General features: G+C 34.6%; 1 protein-coding gene across 2 annotated transcripts in view; it reads right to left on the bottom strand.

Moving 5' to 3' along the window:
* Nucleotides 1–21,994, bottom strand: part of LOC145285965 (ubiquitin carboxyl-terminal hydrolase 45-like) — a 222,192-nt gene that overhangs the window by 124,268 nt on the left and 75,930 nt on the right. For both annotated transcript variants that reach the window (XM_080134493.1, XM_080134492.1), the window contains exon 2: nt 14,840–14,973. In XM_080134493.1, the coding sequence (XP_079990619.1) occupies nt 14,840–14,954 (115 nt within the window). In that variant the 5' untranslated portion in view covers nt 14,955–14,973. The remainder of the gene's footprint in view (nt 1–14,839; nt 14,974–21,994) is intronic.

Genomic DNA, 21,994 nt, shown 5'->3' with positions numbered 1-21,994 from the left:
AGTGTATCTTTCTACTGCCTTATCGACACTGGTAGTGAGCGATCCTATTTGTCTGGAAAAATGTTGGATGCCTTTTCTGATATTAATACTCCCATGAGAGATCGTAAGTTTCTGATTAAGACCTTTTTGGGAAAAGAAGTTAAACACTTGAAGGAAGTTAATCTTCAAGTGAGGTTTCCAAATTCATGCCATTCTGTGTTGTTCTTGGTGGATGATGATATGGACCTTTCTTTTCGTGTTCACGGATTGAATTCTGTGGTAGAAGACCTTAAGAAACATCAGGTCAAATTGGCTGCTAATTTCTCGGAGTTGAGAGATGACACTTTGCCTGTATATGGCTTACTGGGTGTGGACGTGCTTAGGTTTTTGGGACCTATGAATTTAAAGGAGTTTAGAGAGGGCCTTGTGTGGGAATTTCCCCAAGGAATGGTTTTGTTTGGTGATCTGGGGGATTTTGGGTCTCCTCCTCCCAAAGACCTGGAAAGGGGGTTGGAATTGAATTATGCTCAAGTCGTCAAGGAACACTCTGTGTGCGACCTCACTCATGTATATTTTGCGTTGAACCCCAAGTCTGTGTATACTGATCCGTTCAGTTGTTTGGAGGAGTCTTCTGTTGAGAGGACTGTGGAAAAAATGTTTAGTTTGGAAACCATAGGTATTGTTGAGGAAGAATTCAGTGATTTCGATAAGAATATGATTGAGTCCTTTCGCTCCTCCATTCGCTTCATAGATAACTCTTACTATGTCAGTTTGCCTTGGAATGAAGAAAAATTAAAATCGGTGCCTGCTAATCATCAGGTGTCTTTGTCAGTTTTGAATCGCGTATCGAAGAAGCTGACGGAACAGGGGTTGTACGAGGATTATTGTCAGGTCTTCTTAGATCAAGAAAAGGAAGGAATAATTGAAAGGATTGTGGTTACTCCTTCCGATTTTAACAAATATGTATGGATTCCTCATCGACCGGTGATAAAACAGGATTTACAGTGCACGACCAAGATTAGACCGGTCTTCAATTGTTCTTTGAGAACCGGTGGGAAACCTTCTTTAAATGACTGCGCTTATTCTGGTGTCAATATGTGCACTGACATGCTGGATTTGCTTTTGCGGTTTCGGATGAACCAGTATGTTCTACTGGCCGATATTCGGAAGGCCTTTTTAATGATTCGTTTGAATGACGAATGTGACAAAAATAGATTCTGCTTCTTTTTAAGATTGGGTGACGAGTTGATCTGCTTTAGATACAACACTCTTATATTTGGCTTTGTATCCAGTCCTTTCATACTGAGCTACATGGTTCGATATCATGTGGAGAAATACCCTCCTGGTCCTTGCAGGGAGATGCTTTTGGGCCAGTTCTATGTGGACAATCTGGTGAAAACTCATAATTCTGCTGAAGTTCTGATGCAGCTGTACTTGGAAGCTGTTTCTGTCATGGGGGAAGGTGGATTTTCCTTGAGGAATTGCTGTAGCAACAATGAAGTGCTTGCTAAGCGAATGTTGCAGGATAACAGTCTCTCCTCCCACGGTTCTGACACTGAGAAGGTATTGGGCTATTTGTATAACCCCTCCTCTGACAAAATGCGAGTAAGTTCTTGCATTGAAGGAAGATCAGTATCCTCTAAGAGGGATATTTTGTCTGTAAATTCCTCTGTATTTGACCCCCTTGGCTTAATGCTCCCTGTTACTATTAAAGGTAGGATCCTTCTTAGTAAATTGTGGAAGTTGAAGGTATCCTGGGACCAGCCGGTCCCACCCGACATTATGGTTGACTGGGAGAAGTTGTATAAGGATCTGGTACGTATTGGGAAGCTTGAATTTGACCGTTACTCCGTGGCTTCCGATTCTTCAGCCACGTTGATAGTGTTTTGTGATGCCTCGAACCTGGCCTATGGAATCGCGGTATATTTACATCAGCATGGAGAAGTCAGACTGATATTCGCTAAAGCCAGGGTTGTTCCCTCTGTTAAGAGAACCTTACCCACCTTGGAGCTGTTAGCGGTATATTTATGCATGAAGCACATTTCTGTTCTGGTGAAAATACTCCCTTTGGAAGTGCTCAGTTCTGTGATTATCGCTGTAGATGCACAGGTAGTACTGTCCTGGGTTTTATCTGACAATGTCCATACGAAATGTCAATTCACTCGTAACCGGTTAAAAAATGTAAAAGCGATGGTAAAAAATCTTAGTGATAAAGGTTTGACAGTGAAGTTTAAGTATGTGAAGACTGATGACAATCCTGCTGACTTTGTCACGAGGGGTATGTCCCTGAACAAATTTAAAATGATTTTTACTCGTTGGTTATTCGGGCCTGAATGGTTGAGAGGAGATAACTTGATCTGGCCTAGTTATGACCTGAATTGTCTTAATCCGGCTAGCCAGATGTTGATCAGTACAGTTACTGGTTGTGAACCTGTCTTTCAGGGCAGTTATATAATTGAAGTAGAGATGAATTCTTGAATCGTTTTAAAACGCTATGGTATGAACAATATCTCTTGGGTCTGAGGGAGTTGTCGCAGGATCTTTACCAATCTGATTTTGAAAATATGATTAAGCTGGGTGATGTCGTTTTGATAAAAAACCCTATGAAGTCTCGTCCTTACTGGTCCTTGGGAAGGGTGGTTAATCTAACTTCTGGATCGGATAGCTTAGTTCGGTCAGCTTTAATCAGAAGAAGTGATGGCAGCACTCAGGAACATTCCTTAAGGAACTTGTGTCCTTTAGAATTTTCCATAACCCACTCTCACCAAGCTTCTAACGATGGAGAGGACAATTCTCTGAGCTCGGGGACTAGTCAGGACAGGGAAAACTTTCAGTCTAGGCCTGTAAGGTCTGTTAAATCTTTAAATGAAAGAAATCCAGAATACGTTTGGTATTAGATTGTTGTTTGAGGATTTTTTCTTTTTGTCTTTTTTCTTTTTAGGGAGAGTGTGGAAATTATCTTCCACCATCTTTCTTTCCTTTTTCTTTCCTTCTTTTTGCTTCTCTGTTCTTCCTTCCTTTCTTTCTTCTTAACCCCTTTCCTACTCCCTTCCCTAGCTTCCCCCTTTTTTTTATGTCACCTGACTCCCTTATGCCCATTGATTGGATGCAACGTTTTCGCGCTAAATTGAGGCACGTGTGTGATATTTTGAGTTAAAATAGTCAGTTGTGAACAAGGCTTCGAGGGGACCAGAACGGTCGAACTGTAGGTCTCGGATAAAAAGGGACGCCTGGAATTTACTAAGGCGTTGTACAACTCTGTCTTGACGAGACATTAAATTCGTTGAAAAGAAGCACCAAGTTTTCTAAGACACTTGAAAACTAATATCATTATCGAGAAAAGATAATAGAAGTTGAAAAGAAGAATCTAGTTTTCTAAGACACTTGAAAACTAATATTATTATCGAGAAGATAATAGAAGTTGAAAAGAAGAATCTAGTTTTCTAAGACACTTGAAAACTAATACTATTATCGAGAGAAGATAATAGAAGTTGAAAAGAAGAATCTAGTTTTCTAAGACACTTGAAAACTAATTCTATTATCGAGAAAAGATAATAGATGTTTTGAACAGAATATTCGCCGCAGGGAAGTTTTCGAAGATACCAGAAAACACCAGAATATACAGCCTCAAGAAATTTCGACCTTGCTGAAAGGACTACGAAAAACGAATTTCCAGGAAAAAGAAAGAAAAAGGGAACTTTTAAACAACACAAACTCAAAAAATAAACCCACAAGAAAACGAACTTTCTAAATGTTCCTTTCGTAAAAGGGCGCCCAGAAGCTTCCAGTAAGTGATCCCCTCCTTTTTCCCCCCTTCTTCCTCCTTCTCTTTCCCTTCACTCTCTCTCCCCCGTTTTGGTTACTACTACAAGACAAGACTCTTGTAAGCCAGATGGACATTTTTGGTAGCCCATAGAGGTCATTACTTTTTCTTTAGATATCTTTGTTAATAAATTCTGTTTCTCCTATTTTTTCTCTTTTTGTTTGTAATTTTTTCCTTCAGTTTCAGAGTTAGTAGTAACGATTAATTGTTTAAGAAGAATTAACTTCCACGGGACAAAGTGGATAATAAAATTTCTTCATATTTCAAATGTCTGCTAAAGATTCCTCTGCGATGTGACAAGTCACTTTATATTTCGGCAGCAATATAACTGGTTTGGGATGAACAAAAATGAGAAACATTTTTATCTGCTTGATTCCATTTTGTCAGCATTGGTCTCCCCTTCCCTCTTCCGATTCTTAGAAATGGATACTCGCAGGAGAAACCACATGATAGTTGCCAAAAATTCCAAAAAGAAAGTGGTGCAATGAGTTCAATATTTGAAAGCTATTTCCCAAAAGCTAATAAAATTCATTATAAAAAAGGTAACATTAAGAGAAGTGTGTGTGTGTGTGTGTGTGTGTGTGTGTGTGTGTGTGTGTGTGTGTGTGTGTGTGTGTGTGTGGTCTGATTCTGTCAATTAACTTTTGTTTAGTATGTCCCATGTAACCAGAGTTGCATTTAAAGAGAAAACATAGGACTTAAATTTTATACAAAAGAAAAATGTTTTTATGGCTGTTTTGTCTTATAAATTGATTTGGTTTTGACCATTCATAATAAGAGAGAGTGAAGGGGAGAGAAGCACAGAAGGATAGGAGATAGGGGGAGTAGAGAGATGAAGAGTAAAAGAGGGAGGTAGAAGAGGAAAGGAGGGAGAGGAGAGAAGAAGGGAAGGAATAGGGGAGGACAAATGATTGAAAGTAAAAAAAAAAAAAAAAAAGCTAGGACAAAATCCGGTCAGAAGAAAGCGGAGATCAAAGGATTAGATGGGCAACCGGAAAACAATCAGAAACACACAAACAAAAGAGGAGGAGGAGGAGGAGGAGGAGAAAAGGAAGAAAAAGTAAAATATTGAGCAATTTAAAAATTAATCTCTTTAATTATATAGCATCATAATTTTATTAGTTTTCAGTATCGGACACTTAAATAACACATTGTATAATTGTTTAGGATCTGCTATTGAAATATCAATTATTTTGGTACCCCTACCGCCGGTATAAATTGAACACAACACACCATATCTATAGTTCACGCAACTAACCACTACTGCACCACCGCTACTCCTTATATAAGCACTGAAGATCTACTTCCTCATTCCTCTGTCCTTGTGATTTGAGGTTTCTTGAAACTAAGGAATGAACAACATGTTCTAGAATATCAAATTAGTTTATAATTAGCTTTTTAATTTTCCTTATAATTACACTTTAAAATCAAAAATAAATCAAATTTGTTTTGTCTAGGTCATTATTTTTATTTCATTCCACAAATATTGTTAAAATATGACTACTGATTTATTTTTAATCTTAATTTTTCCTTTTGACATGTAATTAATTTCAGTCTTTTAACACATGCAACCAACGATTTAATCTAAAAGAGGAAAAATTAAATGAAAATGAAGTATGAATCTACTGTTCATATATTCTCATCGATTTTTTTTATTTTCGCCATCTCCCTCCACAATTACCCCCTCCTTACATTTTCATTCAATTTCATGCTGTTTCACTGACCTCCCACTTTCTCCACCACCCCCTGTTCTATTACCCTTCACTTTTTCCCCCACTAGTTTCAGCTGATGCAGTTTCAAGGCTGCTTGAAAAGCTGGTATCGAATGCTGGCATCCATATTAAATTCTAAATACAACCCTGTTACATTTTAACATATTCATTTCTTGTAAGAATTATATTTTAGTAATAAATAACGAGCATTTAATAATAGGGAATTATTTTCCACGCGTCCTGTAGTTAAAGCAAGGAGTGTAAATGGATCAAAGTTCAAAACTAATGCCAAATTTGGAATCAGGTTCCAGCAAATGTTTTTTTTTTTTTTTTTTTTTTTTTTTTTTTTTTTGTGGAGGAAACTTGGTCACTTCCTCACATGTGAATGGCCCAGGGCAGCTGTTAGATTCATCAAGCGTCTGGCAATCGCTGTAACAGAGGACTGGCACAATAGAATCGAAAACACTTCTCGCTGTTATATATTGGCAGAGACACTGAACAGAGTACAAGAACTAGATCTTATTGGGGAAAACTAGTGCATGAACAGTACCAAAATTACTGTGTGGGTGGATCCAAGTTGCTTAGTAACAAGAGTGGTATTAAAAGCAAATGGGAGTTTCATTGAAGATGTGTGTTGGCTGTATCGAGCTAACAATGCTAGGCATATTAATCTAGCTGAGCTCAAGACGGCACTTAAAGGAATCAATCTAGCTCTTCAGTTGCCTGGAAAAACTGGTGAGAATTTGCATTAGTTTACACGACCATTGAGGATAAAACAGGGCTCTATGGACAAATTTATCTTGAGTTGACCTTTGACAACTAAATATTTTTGTTTTCTAGCCAAATAGAAAAGTTACAAGCCAAACACTCATGATTTTTAGAATATGACATCTTCATTCTGTGACGATTATGTACATCATAAAGATTTTTCTGCATGTTTTTAAATAAATGTAATTCTAAATATACAAATTTTATGTTGATACTTGAAGAGATAAACATTCTGATTTCTTCAGATGTTTTTTTTTTTTTAAACAGCCTTCGTTAAAAAAAAGAGTTTGTTTAAATAATTTAAGTTTGTTAATTTTATTTAAAAAAAAGTTGAAAAGATATTTTTCACTCAGTAGTGAGCTTTGGAAGATTGTCAGTGAAAGAAATACAATCGCTAAAAGATAAGCGTTCCATTATTTCTAGTCGCCACTTGAAAAATCACTCGCAAATGCGACTGTTTCATTCGCAACGTAGAGCCCTATAAAATCAACTGCACGTCAACATTTTTTTTTTTCTTTCTATTATTCAATCCTACAAGATGCACAGACAGTCAGTGGTTGATCTTCAAGTAAACCAAATGGTAAATTTAGAATCAGCAGGAATATTTTAGCTTGGTTTTAAATAATTTGTTTGTTTTTTTGTATTGTAATAATTGTGTTATTTTGTTTAAACGTATCTTAGACAGCAGGTTAATGTAGTTTGTTTGAAGCGTTGTATTCAAAGGAATTTTAAATTTATACAAGGCAATACAACGCAGAGGTATAAGAGAAAGACACAAACTGAAGAAAATGAAAGTATAACAGTGGAATAAGCTATGCAAATTTACCTTTTGTTAATACAATATATATTTTTTACGCGTATTGTGTGCTTACTTGTGCCAGCATGATCAGATGGAAGATCCGTATTGTAATATTTCGGAAAATCTTCCCTGTAGTCAGACATGTGTTCAACTTTCGACTACAGTTAGAAAGTATAGTGATTTGCCAGCTAACCACTCCTAGGTTTCTAAATAAAAACATGTTCGCTGAAACTTGACGCTTCCAAGCTAAACTGGAGATGAGCTGTGAAAGCGCTAGCTGTATGAAGAGCCATCCTTGATACAGGCTCACGGCCAGTGATGGTGTCGCTAAACAACAGATGACTATAATTAATTTCACACCATATTAATTACAATTAAAAGTATCTTCAGTGTTTATTAATTGTATTTATTTTAATTTAGATTCGAAATAATAATCGTTTGTTTTAATTTAGTTTGTGAAAAATGAAGTTTTTCTGTTTTCTATTTGTTGTTTGAAAACGATTGTTACTATTTTTAGCACACGTGGATGGTCATAGCATATTTCCGGAAGTGTTAAGTTTCAGCCAACAGCGAGTGTATGGTTGTTTAGTAACAAAAGTGGTTAGCTAGAAAACCCAAGACAAAAGCAGTACAGATGATATTTAAACCACAAATGGACAAAATTAAAGAATCTATACCTTTTCCAAGTTTTTTTTTTTTTACTTATGTTAAATACTCAGACTAAGCTGTGTAAATCCCCTAGGTATTTCCTTTTATTAGTCGCTTGAAATCATTTATTTTCATTTTTTTTTTTTTTTATTATTATTATTATTTAATTCTACACACTTTGCCCCCTTCCCACTTTATTTTGTATGATATTATTCTTTTGTTCCGGACCAATAAACTATTAAAAGCCTGCACAGATCAATTTTCTAATGTTAGAAATAGTGAACCAGAGTACAAGGTCACCAGCAACAGGTTGCAAATCACAGTAATAATCCAGCTTTTCATGTTTGAATTTAGACTTTTATAATTAACTTTTAGATACTGAAACAGGTTATTGGGTAGCCTAAATCCCTAAAAGGTATTTTTCTATTTTTGATGTTTGATAATGTCAGGCTATTTTAGTTTAAACCAGAAGTGGTGAGTTGAATTTGAGAGTCAAGAGCAGAGTTCTAGAAGTTAAAGAGATATACTAGCTTTAATGGATTAACACAATTTTTAAGCAAATGGCAAGAGCCGAGATTGAAGATTTCAGTGTCTTTTCATGTCTTACATATTTCCCTCTCAGCTCTGTTTAACTCAGCATCATTAAAGACGCTAACTTCTACCAAGGTTGCTTCAGTCTTTTCCTTGTCCTGTATCACTGTCAGGTTTAATAGCTCTGTTTTTAAGACACGTAGCTGTAGTCATAGTGGATGGTGTATAACTTGTTTCTAACCATTCTTTCTGGTAAACATGTTCCCAGGATTTGCTGCTGCATTCCATATTCAACCTTTTCTTTTTTTATTTTATTTTACTTCAGTCGAAGTTCTCAGAAATCAAGGGGCCCTCAACCTGGGGGCTAACACTTGAAGTCTATATGAGATAAATAGATATTCGAATGTTCCATTTAAGTTCTTTATCTCTCAAACACTGAGTTAGTAAAGAAATTGAGAACATAATTTTCCTCTCCCAATTAACCATTTTTATACATTGTAGTATATCTTTCATTTTGGTCTCTTGATCTTACTGGATTCCAGGACAAGAATTTATCTAGTCTGGTGGAGTATCCAGCTTCGTGCTATTACTTGAGGTAATATCACTTGGAGAAGGTGCACCATTCCTCAGAAAAGCTGTGGGGTAGCCATAGTGAGGAGATCTTATTTGGGCTGCGAATACTATGTGATTTTGAATATTTGGTCAGGGTTTACTTCTATGGAAAAAGTATCCTCATGCCAGATTGTTCTGACAAACCCCTGTACAGAGAGACCTTAGACACTCGAGGATAGTGTCTTGTGAAAACACTTGTGTCTAGCCACACTGAAGAGCTATGATATAGCAGAACAGCTGTCTTTTGATAACATAACAAAATTGTTTGGCTATTTTTCATTGTAATATTTTTTTTAATTGAATTCCTAAAATATTTTATGAAAAAGAAAAGTTTTAATCTTTAACAAATTAAATAAATCTGTACTGTTATGAGTATGTGACAACTGTTTCCACCCCCCCCCCCCAAAAAAAAACAATTCATCTCTGTCGAATAACCTTTGTACAATAAATTAAATAATGCAACAAGTTAACGGGTTATACTGCAAACAAACCAAATTTACAAACAATGTAGAAACTCATAATAAAATTGGTCAATGTTTTTGTATCATCCATTTTTTAACTATTTAATGCTGAATCCAGTAATTATTTTTGCAAACAGGTTTTATGCTTCAAGTTATTTATATCTTCAAATATTTATTAATGGGTTGTTTTATAGGAAAAAAAATTGTTTTTAACTTTGCAGAACATGATTGAGTTTTGCAAAGGGAAAGAGAAAAAAAAAGACCAGTATCTTCAGATAACCTGATCTGGTAGGACTAGATGCCCTAACGAGTATTATCACTCTGAACCAAAGTGAACATGGGAGCAATGATAATTAAGAGTCAACTCTACATCCCCCACATCTCTCAAATGGGGCTTGCACCACTGGATGTCTTTTAATGTCATACCCAGGAACTCCTAAGTATAAAGTTATTTATTTAATCTAATCATAGATCATAAGGAAAACAGATTTTTCTAACTTTGCAATGAGGTATTTTGGCAATTCTAAGCTAGGGCAATACATGGCCACAGTTAATCATATTGTGATATGGCACCTGGTAGAGATTAAAGCAGGAAATATTTTATTACTCTAGTTCAGTGGTTCTCAACCTTTTTTTTACTCATGGACCCCTTTTCCCTTCTTTTTATTTTGGTGGACCCCTTCATAACTATTGGTCATAAGACAATCTTCTATTTTTCACTCATATAAATTTTGAGGTTTTAATAATCAAAGAAATATTATATAATTAAGCTTTATTTTTAAATGAAAACTAATTTAATGCAAATAAAGTATTCTACTACAACTATGATAATAATGATAATAAGTTTTGTTATGTTTTGCCTGTGGACCCCCAGAAATATTCCATGTACCACTAAAGTCCATGTGGACCCTGGTTGAGAACCCATGCTCTAGTTCATCAATTTAATGGGCTTCTTGCCATATTTTTTATGTAATAATCTATTATAAATATGTGGAACATGAAAGCTTTTTCATATTATTTGGATTATTCGGTCTACTGTTCTCTTTTCGACAATGCTTTGTCCGATTTAATCTTTAATCTCCTTCAGGTGTATGTGGAACTCAAGAATGTTTGTGTCAAACTTGGAAATTTGCAAGGACTTGTAGCATAGTGGATAAAGTACTTGATAAAACTCAATTTTCTGTTACACTCATTTGAAGGTTTAAAGTTCAATCCTTAATGTAGGTGACACTTAAAATACAACTACGAATTACTTAAGACTTCTAGCCAGTTATGGCTGATGGAACAAGAGCATGCTACTCCTGTGGGTGAAATAAAGGGTTGCATTTGAAATTCCATATAGATTTCCAATTTTGACAAAGACTCCAGAGTTCAAGACACACCTGAAGAAGGACGGGGATTATACCAAACAAAACAAAATATCCAAATAATCTGACATCAATCCTCACCTTCAAAAATTCAGAAACAATGAAAGCTTCTATCATAAAAGAAAAAGACATTTTAACCAGGGTTGTGGAGTCAAAGATTTGGGAAAGAGTCCAAGAAGGAAAAAAGAAGAAAAAATGCATAAAACTATATAAAACAAAAAAAAAAATTAAAAACATTATTATACAATATCAAACAAACACAAAAATTCCAAAAACAGAATTTTTTAAAATCAACAATTCATAATAAATAAATGATAAACTCTTTGGGGTGTCTGCATGATAATAAACTAAAACAAAATTCAACCAATGATCGAAGAGAATTAGCAGTTATAGAAGAATGAGAAACGTGTGGAGAATGTTCTGCGTAATTGATGAGGGGAACCCTTACGCCAGATCATAGATGTACCTCCCTTGAATAAACATACAGGAAACAAAGGCTATTTAAGGAACGCATGTTGACTGATCAAAGGTGAAGAAAATGTATGAGTGAATGTGGAAACATTAACATTTAGAACTGTGCTCTACCACTACTTCCTTCACCCTGAGCACTCAGCATCCCTGTCTTAAATAGTCTTTACTTCATGTATGAGAATTAGGGCTAGGACAACAGCATATTCTTTTCGTTTTTTTGACTCTCGAGTGTGTATCTGTCGATATCTTATGCTTTTATATATAGTGATATTGTTCTCAGTTGATTAACTGTGTCAGATATATACTCAAGAGTTAAAACAATAATAAGAATATTCTGTTGGCATAGCCCTAATGATAAATCAATAATTCAACTCCTCACCTATGTCTACTTAAAGGAGAATGTCCTCTATTTTGTGTTGACAGATACCAACTTTTCATTAGGTATATACATAAAACAAAAAAAAATCAGAGATACTTATTTTCCATAAAAAAAAGCAAACGTTTCAAGTTAGCGAAATATTGAAATTAAGTTTTTTTGTTTTTTTTTTAAATTAAATAAAGGAGAAACAAAAATGTTATTAAAGTTTAGCCCACATTTGCAATTGTACAATTATCCACCTCTGGCATTCTCAGGTCTCCCTTCCAGTCTACAACGTAATGAACTTCCAAGTCAAAATACCTAAGCATCTTAAATTTGCATAACGGATTTAGTTGTATGTATGTGTTTTTGTTTTTTTTTCTTAAATTCCTCTGGTCTCAACTGACACTGAATCATAATGATCATCAGTTTTTGGTAACTTCCTGTCAATCCACCAGGCATTTATCTGCTACAGCTGCAAATTGTTAGACGGAAATATGTAATTATCCAAATTCAACGAGGCAGAAAAAGAGAAAAGACAAACAGGCTGTAAAAAAAAAAAAAAAAAAAAAAAAAAAAAAAATTAAAAAAAAGTGATCGAGATGGTTGGGCTTGTAATATAAATATTCAGTACATTACTCTTGGACAATAGTATCTGGAAAATAATCAATGTTGGAACAACCGGTTCCTGTAACTCAGTCGATCAATTTTTGCATGAAAAGATGTTTTTTTCTTTGCTTAATTACATTAATGCTGCTTATTTTTGTCTTTTATAAAACACTAGCTGGGCTACTCGGCATCGTCTAGGAGTCTATTTTCCCTAAATTATGGAGATTATATTAAAAAAAAAAAAAAAAACCCAAAGCAAACAATCCGTTTAATATTATAATTTGAAAAGTTCATTTTGAGACAAAATCAGAATAAAAACACTATAATATGTTGATGCTAATAATGCAATACATTATTATACTACTCTCTCCCTGTTTCTTTCTCATTGTTTTCTTTCTTTGCTTAACATAATCTATAAATATAAAAGCAAAAATGTTTATGTATGTGTGTGCGCGTTTTCGTGTATGTCCAAGAAAGGCTTTTTTCCGAGAACCGATCGGTTACCTCACAACTTCTTAAAACTTTTTATATCGCGCCTAAATGATAATATCTATGAGTTAACAACTGGGGGTCGCCTGTCTATTTAATTTGCCCGACTTTGAAAAGATAAATATTCAACAATTTTCGATTGCCATATGTGCATTAAGCTTTTTCATATAAAAAAAGAAGCGAGCAGACTCGCAGTAAATAAAACACTGTCCCGCACTCAAAGTTGACGTCATTAACTCGTTAAAAACGGGCACCTGCTGTTAAACGGCACACGTTTTTTTTCACACTTCATTATTTTCCAACTGCACATCAAGGCTTTGTTTTCTTTTTTAAAACAAACACCCAACGGCCAACGATTTTTTCTTTTCATTTACCGAAAACACACACACCTACAAACACCCGGGCAATGCTGGGTACCCCCCACTAGTGTTAACAGAAGAGAAAAGAAGCAAAAAGGACATAAAGACTTCTTTTCAGCTGCTGCTATCTAGGTTATTATTGAAAAGTGTCTCCATTTTTTTTTTAATCTTCTAAGGTGGATGAATTATTTTTTTGAAAGAAATTAAATTGGAATACATTTTTATTCTTAAGCACATGAACCAATATTCCACACAAAAAAAGAAAATATGACATATCAGAATCAAATATTGAAAGAAAGCTATTAAGCAAAATAAACCCATATATATATATATATATATATATAAACACACACATAAAGTAGTAGCATTCGTGTGTGTGTGTGTGTGTGTACAACTCTCCTATAGCCCATACCACTGAACTGGTTATGACCAAACCTAGCATGATGATAGTTCCACAACTAGGAATTGTGCACACCATTTTTCAAGGTCAAACCCTATGTATATATATTCTCCTACAGCCCACACCACTGGACCAATCATGACCAAACCTAACATGATGGTCTTCAATCTAGAGATGATGTACACCATTTTTCAAGTTCAGAGTAAAAGGTCATCTTTGGTGCAACTCTATATAAACTCCCCAACCTAGGGATGGTGCATACGAAGTTGGGATTCGCCATCACTTCTTTGTGAATTTGAATCCAATCATCCTCCTCTAACCCTTGCAAAGTGCAGGTATCTTTACTTGTACTTTATATATATATATCATTTCATATCTAAAGAAGCCATAACAAAAACTCCAATCTATATTTTAGAGGATATTAAAAAAAAAAAATCAAAAAAAGGTAGGTGGCAAGTATTAAAAATGTAATTTAATGTAGGAAAGAAATATCTAATTGAAAAGGCTTCTTGCTCATCCATCAGTCAGTCTGTTACAATTCCTTTTTGAAACCTCATCATCGCTAAACATGCAGATTGAGTCGGCATATCTCATTCTTCTCATGAATGTCAGTTGAAAGATTTTAGACAATGGAATTAACTTTTAAACAAAAAAAAATAATGAAATTAATTCATGAAAAATATGATTTTTTTTTTTTTTTTTTTTTTTACAAACGAGTCACAGGTCACTCATGGATAAGAACTATCATGTTCGACAGATAGATAGTGAAACAATAAGGGAATTAGTAAAGATGACTGTCAGATGGTGGCTATTTAAGAGGCCGGCTCAACAAGGATTAGTTTATACTGTACTTAAAAACAGCAATGTTATGGTCAGCCTGAAAGCAGCCCTGTGGTACTGGCAGTTCTAGGTATACAGAGAGAAAAAGGCAATTTTATTAACAATGGTTGTAGCTAAATAAGTTTCTATTGTGAATGTTTTACAGAAGCAGACCATAGATTGAAGCTCAGTAAAGCATCTGCCATGAAAATAAAAATAAAGTAAAAAAAGACAAGCAATGTCTCTCCCATGAGAAAAAGACTGTAAAGTGAAGAAGAGAACATCACCCACTAGATTTCAAAGTCGATTTTGTACTCTGTCAAGGCAGGAAAAGTTGCTCTGAACAGCATCTTCTAAGATGAAGCAATAGTACTCCATCTTAGAACATATTTGACTTATATAAGTAGAGAACTGCATCCAGAAGCAAGATACTTTTTTTGAGTGGGAGAATGATCCAATCATTTTTTCCAGCGATCTTGGTAATGGATTTTTTGTAAATCTTCTATTTCAGGTTTGGAATGAAGGTCAGTCCCAGATTATTATTACTTCAATCAATACAAAGTCCTCTTTTATGGATGAAAATCATTTTACGAAAAAGGAAATGGCCAGAAACCACAGATCAGATGTTACTTACCAAATATACTTTCTTCCGATGATTCTGAACCAATTGACCTTTCTTGAGAAAGTTTTAGCTTTCTATTCTTCCCCATGTTGTAACTCTCAAATTGAGAAGGCCCAAGTATAATCATTGATAAATGTTCAATTTGCCTGAAATAAAACAAAATTAAAATTAGAAAAGAAGATAAATTCAAAAAAAAAAAAAGCAAGTTGAAATTTAAATTGTCAACATTCCAGATATTAATGTTTTTCTTTTTTTATCTGACCATTGCTTTAACTATTTTATCTATATATATAAAAGCGAAAATGTGTGTATGTATGTTCGCTTTTTGTGTATGTCCAAGAAAGGCTTTTTTCAGAGAAGCGGTCGGTCAGCTCACAACTTCTTAAAACTTTTTATATTACATAGAAATTATAATATCTCTGAGTTAACAACGGAGCTCGCCTGTCTATTTAATTTGCTCGACTTCGGGAAGATAAATATTCAACATTTGTTGCGCGCCGCATGTGGATTAGTTTTTTTCCTATAATAAAAGCGACACTATTCTGGCGGTATTTTTCCAGTGGCGATCGCCAGAAATGTCCGAAAGCAATCAGCTTTGATCAATGTGGAAATATTTTCCTTATATCAAACAATTGCTATTCAAATTGGACAAGGAGAGCTGGTCGCCCCCACCCCCAACACACATCTTGGGAAAATAGAAATAAAAACCCCCGCAGTCAAAGTTGACCTCATTAAGTCATTAAAACGTGCACCTGCCAAATCTAAGTAATTAAATAAATTCAAACGTGTTTTCGTTTGTAACTCACAGTGGCCCAATGGTTAACGCCGCACGTTTTTTTTTGTTTTTTTTTCACACTTTGCCTCAAGGGTTCGATCCTCATACTCACCTACCAAAACTTTTTTTTTTATTTTAACCCCACCCCCTGGAGTTTTGATTTACCTCCAAACACCCGAGCAACGCCGGGTACCCCCCGCTAGTCTATAATATAAATCTCACCTGTCTGTTTAAATGTATGTATTATGTCTGCCTAAAACGTTTGACAGAGGTGATAGATTTTCACGAGATCGGTATTATTTTGAAGCTAAACCCTTTGGACAACAAATATTGAAAAATTGGCACAAAACATCAATTCCTTCACCCTCAACTGGGCAGTTTTCTACAGGGAGGGGTCGCTAATAAAGATTATTCATTGAACATTTGAATAGTCAAGTCGTTGCCTGATGATATCTGTTGTTTGATTGAAACAAGTGGCTGTTTGTAGCAGCGGGATGTAAGCATGTTTATATAACAATAAACAAGTATTATCAGCTCTTTTTATTGAGCACTATCTAACAACCTCGTTGAATTCACTAGTCCATTACTTTTGAATAAAAAAAACCCGAGTATATATATATATATATATAGATAGATAGATAGATAGATAGATAGATAGATAGATAGATATTAGATCTATCACACGCTTAAAATCTGATGTTTTTTAATGTTTGTGATACTGTGAAATTGATATTAGGCAAACGGAGGAAGTGAAAGGGAAGTAACTCAGCTAATCTTGTGGTGTAACTAACATACCATTGGTTAGGAGCAAAATCTAGTATCTGTTCTGATACTACAGTTCATATTTTCTGTCCTCGGTCAGTGAAGGTGAAATATTTCTAGACTTATTTTTTCCCCCAATCTAGAGTGTCTCTTTTGTGTGGAGCTGGATCTTCTCCACATTAAAAACTGACCTTGTGCATAACTCTGCCCTCATGGATTAGTAAGTAAATAGAAACTAAGATGTCATTACCATTTAGTTTGTTTACCAAAATTTTACTTGTAAATTGGGTTTTGTTTGATGTATAAAATTGCGTTTATAAAGGAATTTGTTCATAAAAGGGTGATGTTCACAGTAATTTGATTGCACTATAAATGCTTAAAAAAATAAATAAATAAAAAGCAAACAGCTCTCTATAGGAGTTGGATTAAAAATTATTCTTTTGAATATCTTTTTGGTTAGTGTCAAATAAAGTGAACGCATATAAAATTTGTTTTAATTTTTTTTAATCTTCATTAAGCTCTACCAAAGTTTAAACTTTCACATACGTGTTTGTAAAAACATTAAGCTATTTCACTTCCAAATATCGATCAATGCCTCTGTTCAGTCTGAAGAGACAATGATCACCCCTGTACGGGTAGCTGCATGTAACTGTGAGGCAAGGGTTGCTCAATCCCCAACCGCACCTCTCCTGAATTGCACTGCTTAGGTCCAGTGGCAAGGAGGGGCTCCATAACTGACTGGAAACATGCCGAAATAAGTGGAGAGCACATACAGCACCTGGAATTCCCAAATAGTCACCCATTTTAGTATTGCCCAGGCTCAAAATTACTTAGCTTTAGTGATCTGACGGGAACCGGTGTGTCAACGCAATTCGAATATAGGCATAACAATTCAAATATGACTACAAATTTCATCATAATTGTTGAGATGTGATAGTTGCATATCTGGGGTTGTAGAGAGACAGACGACCATTTTCTGCTTTAGGGAATATGAAAAACATATTAGAAGCAGTTGATGGAGAGAGAATCAGGAATGTAAGAGGTCAATGGCAAAACCTGTGAGAGCATGCCCACTTCCAACCTCACTCCCACCTTATGTGTGTGAAACTTAACGGGATTCATTTCCTGCCCATTTTAGCATTTTAAGACATAGGGCAGTTAATGAAAAACAAATAATAAAACCATTTTTCATACTGAAAGTATTAAATTCTTTTGACTTTTAGCTTTTAAATTCGATAAATTTCTTTCAAGTTACCTTTTTTGTGCAAAAAAGGATGTTCAAAGTTTATTTTGAACAAATGAAGAAAAAACATGGCTGTTAGCAAGGGAAAGACTCCAAGTGTGTATGTTGAGGGGGGGGGGGGGGGTATTCTTTGATTAAACAAAGTCTTCTACACCCCACTACTCGCATAATGAATCATTTAAAGTATACCTGAAAGCAAATCAAATTGAGATGGAGAGAAAAGAAAAAGAAAAAAAAACAGGAAGAGAGAAAGAAAGATAAAGCGTGAAAAAGAAATAGAAATAAAATGACAAAAAACAGGACCTCAAATTCAGAGGGAAGAGGAGCATACTTTTCTGAATTAAAAAAAATAAAATAAAAAAGCAGAATTTCACCTTTTCTGATTTAGAAAAATGCGAAACTCTGTTAAAATGCAATGGTCTCACATCCTTGAAGAATAGCTGAAATGGTAATCCTGGCAAATGCTGATTGACGAAAACAATAAGATACTTATTTTGTGGTTGAAAAAGCCTGTGAAAAGGGATGATGTCAAATGACATCTTTTTGGCTTGAGAGTTCGTATTTGAGAGACACGATTGGTGTCACTCATATTTTTATGAGTTTTGTTGAATTTCATTGAAAAGGCTGTTTTGCATGTGGCATGAGATTTTTTTTTTTTTTTTTTTTTTTTTTTTTTCATATGTTTACCAGTTTTGGAGGTCCCTTTTTAGGGTTCCACTTTGGGAGGACATTTTAGAGAAAGTCATTTTAGAGAAACTTTTTTTCTTTTTTTTTTAAATCAAAAATGTTTTTAGGTCATACTTAAATGTTAGAGAGCAAGAGAAATGTTAGATGACAATCAGAAACAAAATGAGTTCAAAAGCAAATTCACAAATAGTTATTTCATATACGGTTAAAATTTAAGATTATGCAGGATTGGTTGTTTTTGTTTTACGGCATATCAACACTTTTCGGGTTATTTAATGCTGAATCCAAAGATTTTGAAGAAAAAATTTTTAATAGAATATATTTGTTGTTTTCAAGTCGGTTTCTATTTAACCCATAGTTGGAACCCTAACAGGTACTACCACTCCGGGCCAGAGTGGACCTGGGAGCAATGGTAATTAAAGGGTTGCTCCACACTCCCCAAATCCCGCAAGCTGGGGCCTCACCACTGGATATAGTTTAAGGTCATATCCAGGACCAAGATTATGCAGGAAGGAAAACAGAATGTTTAATATTTTAGGATTCCTGTAAAAGAAAGAGGATTCATCAGCTTAGATATCACAGTAAAGGATTTCAGGTGAATTATATTGTCTGAAAAAATCGTAATCCAAACTTCCCTACTCAATTACACAAATTACATTTGATCAAAAGTAATTAATAAGAGAAAATACATGTGTGAATTGAGAAACGCTTTCCCAACGCCAGTGGGGGGGGGGGGGGGGTAAGGGAACCTGGCAAAAAGAAGATGTTAGCTCTTTTATGGAATTTGGCTCAAACTGTTCCTATTTACTTTCCTCTCCACGAGGGCAGAGTTAGCCACAAGGTCGGTTTTTAATGTAGGGAAAATCCAGCTCCCCAAAAACGGGCACTCTGGATAGGAACAAAAATAAAAATTATCTCTCTTCCACTGACCGAGGACAAAAAAGATGACGTGTAACATCAGAACAGATACTACACTGTGATCTTCTTGGCCCCAAGGTCATAAATCTGTTTATTGAAAAAAGAAAACTCTGGCTTTAATATACATTCACGATGAATCAAAACGGCAATTTTATAAATTCAAAGAAATGCATCTCATTCGCTTAAAATGTTTTTAATTGTTTTTACTAATTGAGGTTAGTGTATGCGTCAAGCAAAATGTGCAGAAACAAATTTAAGCATTTTCATTTTGGACACCAAAGTATAAACATGGTATATATATAGGGTTTGTATTACTGTACACATAGATTCGAAAAAGTTGTCAAAAAACAAATATAGAACAAATAAATGTTATCAAAGGCAAGATAAGTTACTTTTCTACCTAACTGGATATAATTCACGTGTTTTTATTCAGTGTAACATGTTTATTCAGCTCGAAAAACATGCAATGTTTACCGATGTATTGGAAAATTCAAAATGGCAGCCGACTGTCTCTCGGAGAGGGTACGTTTGGGAAAAGGTATTATAAATAATAAACTAGACAAAATACTGTTAGAAATTCGCTCAATATATGTTACCGTGACATAAGTTGACATGTATTCGGTTGTTTTCTAACAGTATTTTGTCTAGTTTATTATTTATAATACCTTTTCCCAAACGTACCCTCTCCGAGAGACAGTCGGCTGCCATTTTGAATTTTCCAATACATCGGTAAACATTGCATGTTTTTCGAGCTGAATAAACATGTTACACTGAATAAAAACACGTGAATTATATCCAGTTAGGTAGAAAAGTAACTTATCTTGCCTTTGATAACATTTATTTGTTCTATATTTGTTTTTTTTTTGACAACTTTTTCGAATCTATGTGTACAGTAATACAAACCCATATATATATATATATATATATATATATAAAATTGAGCTAACCAGCAAAAATACCTTTTGCTAACTCTGAGGAGAAGAGCCTATCTTTGAAACTCCATGGAATAATGAAACTTTCACCTTTATTTTGTATACCTTGTTTTGAATAAAATATTGTAAATTCAATTCTACAATATCTTGATGTTTTCTTTGTATATATACTAGATTGTAAAATAAGCCTAAGTATATTTTAATTTATGGAGATTTCATATTTAATTCTTTTTTTTTTCTATTTCTTTAAATATTTTTTAGGGCTTTGGTTGCTTAACTAACCTCCTTACACACACCTCAACACCCCCGGGCACCCAGGCTCTGATATAGAAAAGGCAAAACGTGTGCGCGTGCGTGTGTTTGTACATCTTGCAAATGCTTTCCACACACGCAACGGATCCTCACAAGATCAGTATTGTTTTCAAGCTTGATCCTTCGGACGACAAATATAAAAATATTGGCCAAAAACATCCATTCCTTCACCCTCAACTGGACAGTTTTGTACGAGGAGGGGGTCGCTTTTTTCACTGACATTTTAGCAAGTTGTCATCACCATTGGATTGACTACACTTAATTTCAACACTCTCGACTTCCGGGTTTCGCGATGGAGACATCAGCTAAGACAGTTATGTTATTTTTCCTCCTTCGCATTACGGGTTCGAGCCTGCCTGCCTACTACCACTTTTTTTTTAACACCTCTCTCCACCCAAACTGCCTACTGTTATTTTGATCCCACCTCCCCCCGAGTTCCTTACTACACCTCGACTAATATAAAAGAAACCAACTGTAAGTTATCTTTCTCTTCTCTCTAACAAATTTTCATGGACCTTTTGATCTGATGATTTTTCATTCAGTGGATTTGTTTTAAAAATAAGTTTCTTGCCTAATAACGTTATCCTTTTTTGTTTTATTTTTCTTGCCTAATAACGTTATCCTTTTTTGTTTTATTTTTCTTCCTTCTAGTTACATCTATAATCGATTTTTAATTAATAAAATTTATATTCACTGTTTAATAGTTTCGTATTTGATATTTTTGCATGTGTTCATTGTTGAACATTTCTTTTACCCGGGTCTTGAGAATAGGATGCCCCATCCCTGTTTTAGTGTCATTTTTGCCATGAATCCCGGGGAACGTTACATTAGCTTTTTTTTTTTATCAATTTGTCGTGTAACAAATTTGGGTTTTTTTGTTTTTTTTTTATTTTTTTTTATTTTTATCAATTTGTTACATTCATTTTTCTGCCGTTCCCCAGTGGAATCAATATATCGTAACAAATATATATAAATAAAATTATAATGTAGTCCGGGAACCAACACATAGCCTCAGTTGCAAAGCAGACAAAGAATAGAAAAGAACTTCAACTCGCTATTTTTGTTGTACAACATTTATTTCCCTATTCCCTCATTACTGCTGTGATGTCCCTCATCTGATAGTACTCTCGAACGTTCTCTCTCCTTTTTAGTCTTCTTTTTCCTTACCATGACGTCATTTCGCTCATAGCTTGGTTGTCCATGCTATGTTACAAAATGAAACCAATCATCTAATAAGGAAGCATAAAAAATAATTAACACTCATTTTTTCAAAGGAATATGCAAATTAGTTAACCTTCATGTAATTGCTCGCATATCCATGGCAGAGTATATTAAAGTTTGTTTTAATAATTTTTAAATAGAAAAGGTAGCCTTTTAATAACAGTGTCAGATTGAGAAAAAAACCTGAACTTTATAGGTATACTAGCAGGCCACCCGGCATTGCCCAGTTGTAAAATATGCCTAAATATATGTGATATAGAAACTGAGACATGTGCATGCGAGTATTTTTTTTTTTTAAAACAGTTCACTTCTTGTAA

Source organism: Euprymna scolopes, chromosome 10, assembly GCF_053919585.1.
Source record: "Euprymna scolopes isolate OS-2025 chromosome 10, ASM5391958v1, whole genome shotgun sequence".
NCBI classification, from domain to species: Eukaryota; Metazoa; Mollusca; class Cephalopoda; order Sepiida; family Sepiolidae; genus Euprymna; species Euprymna scolopes.
Note: the sequence above shows the minus strand (reverse complement) of the source record. Positions and strands in the feature narration are given on the sequence as shown.